Source organism: Penaeus monodon, chromosome 42 (genome assembly GCF_015228065.2).
Source record: "Penaeus monodon isolate SGIC_2016 chromosome 42, NSTDA_Pmon_1, whole genome shotgun sequence".
Taxonomy (NCBI): Eukaryota; Metazoa; Arthropoda; class Malacostraca; order Decapoda; family Penaeidae; genus Penaeus; species Penaeus monodon.
The window spans coordinates 8,092,661-8,099,914 of record NC_051427.1 but is presented as its reverse complement, the minus strand read 5'-3'; the positions used below and the strand labels follow the sequence as shown (position 1 = coordinate 8,099,914).

The window sequence follows — 7,254 nt, the reverse complement described above, 5'->3', positions numbered from 1 at the left end:
TGACCACGCCTCTTAACAGGTCAGGGGGAATGAAACCAGACTGACAGACGGCAGTTAAGACTGTATACAACCCCCTGCAACTTTCCCACCCTTCAGCTTAGAAATCACCTCCCTAACCTCACCTAAGATAGGAGGTTCCACGCTGATGGGTGGGTCTGGCACGGGTATTGTGATACCACTTGCACCTAGAATAACTGCAGGAGGGTCTACCTGGTACAGCTGCTCAAAATACCAACATCAACTCAGCAGACTGCAGTTATCTGTGAGGAGGGATTAGAATTCAGTTTTCTCAAGTCTTGATTAGCGGGACGAAGGTCATTTACCAAGAAATGGCCTTCAACTTCCTCAGCAAGGATCCTGATGAAATGTTCCTTGTCCCTTCTCAGCACTGTCTGAGTCGTGCGCACCAAGGAAACGGCGCAAATCCTGATTGCCATTCAGCCAAGCCGTGCAACACGCTTCTGTGGCCTCCATTGTCTCCAGTGAGATGAAATTCTGCCATGCCCTCAGACGTTCACCAATGGGCTCCTGCGCTGCTCCGAGTGTTTCGTGCTTGAAGGTCCCTCACAGAGGTTCTAGATCTGTCAGATTATAGAGTTCTGTGAACCGATCGTAGACTGCTGTGGCGAACCTCTGCCCAATGTGAAACACCCTAGAGTGGTCACTGGAGGGACGAGGGTAGGGTAGCCACAACCAGCCTAAATCCAGTCCTACAGAACTCGGCACTCCAGTAAACCCTGCAGTTCTAGAGGATCCTCCAGTGAGTGCTGACAATAAGGTGGTCGATCCCCTTGGCTTCAATTTCCGGAAAAAGAGGCTGTTCTCGCTGCTGGGATCAACTCCCGAGCCATGAGGACCGACAGACATCTCGTAACCAGCTCGATCACAGCTGGATACCGCATTGAAGTCGCACAGAACAATGCGCATACACACACAAACAAACGCACACACACAAAGAGGAGAAGAGAAAGAGAGAGAGAGAAAGAGCATGAGAGAGAGGATGAAATGAGTGTGCAAATGAGGAATGGAATATTTAGTTTTTACTTTTTCACACAATTCCGACCATTGAAGCTTCTTTTAAAATTTGTATTATTTGTCATAATAACCGTGGTTATATCTAGTATTCACAATGTTCTGCACAGTCCTCGTAGTTTCAATGATTTAACTTACTTTTATTATTCTTAAGTGTCACTTTTTGCTTCATTAAATAAGCATGGTTATCAGTTACTCCAGCATTATGTATGACATTAATTACATGCTAATGCTATCCTATTCTTAATGTATATCTTAATCCTATCTCTTCTTAATGTATATCTTAATCTCTATCTTTTATAATATATATATATAATTTATATATAATATATATATATATATATATATATATATATATATATATATATGTATATATCTAATTCTACATTCTTATAGATATTTCTTATACTATTATTATAATATGTATCTTAATTCAATCTTTATTCATATACATAATATATAATATATATATTATATATATATATATATATATATATATATATATATATATATAATACACACACCACACACCACACACATATATATATATATTGTGTGTGTGTGTTGTGTGTGTGTGTGTGTGTGTGTGTGTGTGTGTGTGTGTGTGTGTGTGTGGGTGGGGGTGTGTGTGGGTGCGTGTGGGGGTGTGTATCTTAATCTTGTCTCTATTTTAATGTATATCTTAATTCTGTTTCTTAGGTATATAATTCTTAATCCTATCTATCTTTGATATATATATCTTAATTTTATCTCCTTGATATAAGACTAAACATACTTATGTAACACTGCCATTATCATTATCCCGTTTGCTTTTGCCCCGCCATATCTGCGTCCCGCTCCGGGTCCTCGCATTTCTGTTCATCGTCACCGGCGTCACAGTCAGGGTAGTCGTCACACACGTAATACGTCGGTATGCAGTTCCGCTCCGGGCACTGGAACGTCTGGGCCGGGCACTGAAAGTCTTGGCAGCCGAGTTCGTCGCTGCCGTCGCCGCAGTCATCGAGACCGTTGCACACTTGGTAGATCGTGATGCAGGTTCCGTTGGCGCACTTGAAGGGTCGGAGGTCCGGGCAGGTGAAGGTGGCGCAGCCCGCCTCGTCGCTCCCGTCCTGGCACTGGTAGAAACCATCGCATCGGTAGTAGGGGCGTCGGCACTCGCCCGACCCGCAGTGGAAGGGGCGGAAGGCGGCGCAGGCGAAGTTCTGGCAGTCCTCTTCGTCGTCCCCGTCCCGGCAGTCCCTGACGCCGTCGCAGCGACGCCATAAGTCGATACACTGGCCGCTCTTACATAGTATTTCAAGACGATCGCAAACGCTGGACTCCTTGCAGTTGCCTTCATCGCTACCGTCTTTGCAGTCGAAGAATCCATCGCACGCATAAAATTCCGGGACACATTCTCCTGAACCGCAGTGAAAAGGTCTATCTTCTGGACACGTAGCTTCTTGACAGCCGGTCTCGTCGCTTCCGTCTGCGCAGTCGAAGTCGCCGTCGCAGACAATATTCTCGTGGACGCACTCTCCAGACTCCTTACATCGGAACCGATCTTCCGGACACGGCAACGACAAGTCGCACTCGTTCTCGTCGCTTCCGTCTCGACATTCTCTCAGGCCGTTGCACACGTGAGTCCTGCTTATGCAACCCCCTGCAGCGCACTCAAACTCATCAGGTGAGCAAGTGATCTGGCAGTTCACTTCGTCGCTGCGGTCAATGCAGTCGATGGCGCCGTCACAACGAGCGTCAGAGAACCTTATGCACTGTCCTGAAGTACACTTGAACCTGCTGAAAGGAGGGCAGATGTTATTTTGACACTTGCTCTCGTCGCTCCGGTCCTTGCAGTTGTACACGCCGTCGCAGAGTTGTGCATAGCTGACGCATTCTCCTGACGAGCACTTAAAAGGCTGTTTTTGCGGACAGGGAGCCGCGGCACAGCCAGCTTCGTCGCTTCCATCTCGACAGTCCTCTCTTCCGTCGCAAACGACCCCCGCGCCCAGGCACTCGCCAGTCGACGCGCATTTGAATGAAGCATCGCTGCAAGAGAAGGATGCGCAGTCGTTTTCATCCGAGCCGTCCTTGCAGTCGTCGAGGCCATCGCATCGGTACTCCGGATGGACGCACTCCCCGGAGGCGCAGCGGAAGCACTCTCCCGGCAAACAGACCTCGGCGTCTTCGTCCGATCCATCGGCACAGTTAGCGATCGAATCGCAAACACTGGATTCGGCTATGCAGCTTCCGTCGGCGCAAGACACGGGCCGCGCGTCCGGACACGGGCCCCCGCCGGGAAGGCCGCACAGTTCGTCGGATCCATCGAAGCAGTCGGCTTTGCCGTCGCACTCCATCGTGGCGGAAAGACATTCTCCAGAAGAACACCTGAACCCAATGCACTCGCAGGGAAGCTCGTCCTCTAAGCTGTAGCAGTCGGAAATCCCGTCACATACGGAGCGGAAGCCGATGCATTCCCCGGAGGAGCAGAGGTGAGGGCGGCCAGCAGGGCAGTCGGTGTGGCTTTGGCAGTGCTCGTCGGATCCGTCGAGGCAGTCCTTGAAGCCGTCGCACTCATCCCAGGCGTCGATGCATTGCCCCGAGGCGCAGCGGAACTTCCCGTCGCCACAAACACCTGTTGAAAGGTTTCATGTATTTCCATGCTTCTTATCGTTCTGTACCAAAGAAAGCTCTTCAGGTTTCCCCAATGAATTCATAAAAATAATAATAATAATAATAATTCCTCACGTGTCTGACAGGCTTCGGGAGCGTCATCTTCGCCATTCATACAGTCAGCATCGGCATCGCACACGAAGTACCCGGGAACGCAGAGAGTAGGAAAACCACTGCAGGTGAATTCGCTGAACAAACAGCAACCTGCAAAGGGGATGGTGGTCAGGCGAGTCTAGGGAAAGGGGAGGGAGGGTGAAGGGTGAATGGAGATGAAAGGAAGGAAGAAAGGAGAGGGAGGGAGGGAGGGAGGGAGGGAAGGGAGGGGAGAGACTGAGGAACGGAGAGGGGAGGGAATAGAAATAAGACAGAGGGAAGGAGGGAGGGAGGAAGGGGATAAGAATGAAGGAGGGAGGGAAGAGAGACAGGACGGAAGGAGGGAGGGAGGAAGGAAGGGAAGGGGGAAGGGAGAAGGAGGATAGGACGGATGGAAGGAAGGAGAGACGTAGTGAGGGAAGGAAGGAAGGAGGTAGATCATCGAAAGGGAGGAAAGGGATAGGGGAGAGAGGGTAAAAGGAAAGAGAAGAGAGAGGAGGGGAGAAGAAAAGAAAAGAGAAGAGAAGAGAGAGAGAGAGAGAAAGAGAGAGAGAAGGGGGGTGGGAGGTGGAGAGATGGAGAGAGAGAGACTCACCCGTTTCACTGGGATAAGAAGACAATCTTGCATTTCTTGCAACAGCTTTCTTCGATTTCTTAACACCGTGTCTCTTAACACTGTTTTTCTTAAGTTTACTGAAATCTCCAGCTTTTTTCCTCATAGAACGACTATTCCCTGCACTCTCCTGAAGGTAATAGTCATAAGCGTGGTAGAACAGCATGTAAGACACGTAATCAATAGTTTTGTCTTCGTAATAATCATAGTACTCGTAGTCAAAATCGTAGTAATCGTAATAATCATAGTACTCATAGCCATAATCGTAGTAAGCGTAATAATCATATCCAGCAAAATATTCTTGGAAGATTTCAGTTTGGAAACACGGCCGCTCTTGGCACACTCCGCCCACGCAGATTCGTCGAAGTCCGCAGTCTGTGTCGTATTTACACCTTTCGCCTACATCTGGGATATAAGACATTGTGGAATAGGTGATAAAGTACAATAATAGAAATAAAATCTCAAATCAGGTCATTAGTACAAATACTGAATAAAGAATGAAATATACAAGAAGTGAAAAATTAAGGACAAGGTTTCAAAGTATGGAATATTGTCCTTAGAATTAAAATAAATAATGGGTGAACAATAAAAGTATAAAGGAAAATATCTCATCGCAAGGAATATTGTCCTTGGAATTCAGTTTAAAAAATAACAAAGTACAAATGAAAAAAAATAGATCTCAAAGCACGGAATATTGTCCTTAGAATAAAATGAATAAACCAAGAAGTATAAAAAGTACAAAAAAATGAATAGATCTCAAAATAGGGAATATTCATCATCATCATCAAGGGGCTAACGTCGACGCATCCACCCATCGCTTCCAGCCACGAGGATACCTCGAGGCGAGTCTCCAGGCAGGCCCATGGCCTATTTCTAATTCCTCGCGACAGGTCTCGTCGAGCTGCCCAAGCCATGATCTCTTGGGTCGTCCCACAGGTCTCCTCCACCCAGGGTTGTCTCGCAGAGAGACAACCTGGTGGGCAGGGTCGTCCACAGGGAGACGAGCTAGGTGGCCATATAGCCTGAGTTGGCGATCCTGGATTATGCAAGTAACAGGTCCCATGCCAGTCTCACGGTGTAACCGCCGGTTGGACACGCGGTCCTGCCAACTGTACCCCATGATCCAGCGAAGGGACTTGTTACAAAAGGCATCAAGGCGAGACTCCAAGACACTGGAGTCGTCGAGACCATCGCTTGCATCTATACTAACTGTTGGAGGGTCTACCTGGTACAACTGTTCAAAATACTCTGCCCAACGTTCACAAACCCCAGCATGATCTGAGATGATCCGTCCATCCACTGATCGGACTGCAGTCATCTGTGAGGTGGGCTTAGAGTTCAGTTTTCTCAGGGCTTGGTAGGCAGGGCGAAGGTCATTTACCAAGAAATGGCCTTAAACCTCCTCAGCAAGATTCCTGATGAATTGTTCCTTGTCCCTTCTCAGCAGTGTCCGAGCCCTACGCACCATGGAACGACGCAAGACTTGATTCCCATTCAGCCGAGCCTTGCAACACGCTTCAGTGGCCTCTAATGTCTCCAGGCATACGCCAATGGACTCCTGAGCTGCTTCGAGTGTTATGCGCTTGAAGAGCTCCCTCAGAGTAACTGGGTCCGTCAGATTGTCGAGTTCTGTGAATCAGTCAGAGACTGCTATAGTGAACCCACGGGCACACTCCTCCTCCCTTAGTCTGTCCAGGTGAAACACCTTAGGGTGGCCACTGGAGGGACAGGGAGTTTTGAAGTGGACCTGCAGGGTAGCCACAACCAGCCTATGGTCGGTGCCACAGAACTCGGCACTCCGGTAAACCCTGCAGTTCTGGAGGATCCTCCATCGCGTGCTAACAAGAATGGGGTCGATCTCCTTGGCCACTGTACCCGTATCGCTGTACCATGTTCAGCGATGCGGGTTGGAGCGCTGGTACCAGGAGCCAGAGATCCTCATTTTCTGGGACCTAGCAAAGTCCTGGAGAAGGAGGCTATTCTCGCTGCTGGGATCAGCTCCCGAGCCATGGGGGCCGACAGACATCTCATAGCCAGCTCAGTCACAGCTGGATACCGCATTGAAGTCACCCAGAACAGTGCGAATATCTCGCCGGGGGCAATTGTCTGCCACAGATGCGAGTTTGGGAATATTAGGAATTGGGAATATTGGTCATAGAATTTTAAAGATATTGAATAAATAAGAAAGAATAATGAAGTAAAAACTGACAAATAGATCTCAAAGCAGAGAATATTGTTCCCGTATACCACTGCTTTCCAACCTTTACTGAAACTGTGACGTCTACTCATTTACAGATCTTTAACAGCCAAGCCCAAATAATAACATCAACAACAACAACAACAACAACAACAATAATAATAATAATAAAAATAAATAATAATAATAATAATAATAAATAATATAATGATATCTACGATTAATACCTCTCCATCTCCCCAACAACTGAAAAGACCGGAGAGCGGCTCTACATTATATGCAACACAAAACAGTCTTTTAAGGTCTCTATGATACGTAGGTATATAAGAGAGAGGCACATTTACCTCTGTTTTTCTTCTAGCGAAGAGGAAACCAAAGAAGGAAGAGAAAACTAAAGGTGAGGAGGAAGGGATGTCAAGTAAAACGAAAAAGCTCATGTTAAATCACAGGAATGGATTAACTGGCAACTCAGCCTGAACCCTCTAGGAGCTTTTCTTATTTCGATCAAATGGATCTTGATACTTTTCTTTGTATATGTTTGAAATTTGATTTTTTTATGCAATATATCCATTGTTTTTTTTATATTTGCTGCCCTCATTACCTCATTGTTACTTAACTCAAAAGCATCTTGGCGAATCGGAGACCTCCTGAGCCCAGGTTGAGTTTT

General features: G+C 47.2%; 1 protein-coding gene across 1 annotated transcript in view; it reads right to left on the bottom strand.

Annotated features, from left to right (window-relative positions):
* Positions 1-1,674: 1,674 nt before the first annotated feature.
* The window catches only part of LOC119598979 (low-density lipoprotein receptor-related protein-like), a 10,324-nt gene continuing 4,744 nt past the window's right edge, over positions 1,675-7,254 (bottom strand). The window contains exons 6-8 of the mRNA XM_037948723.1: positions 4,373-4,795; positions 3,760-3,888; positions 1,675-3,646 (exon numbers count right to left, since the gene is read on the bottom strand). Of these exons, the coding sequence (XP_037804651.1) occupies positions 1,830-3,646; positions 3,760-3,888; positions 4,373-4,795 (2,369 nt within the window). The 3' untranslated portion in view covers positions 1,675-1,829. The remainder of the gene's footprint in view (positions 3,647-3,759; positions 3,889-4,372; positions 4,796-7,254) is intronic.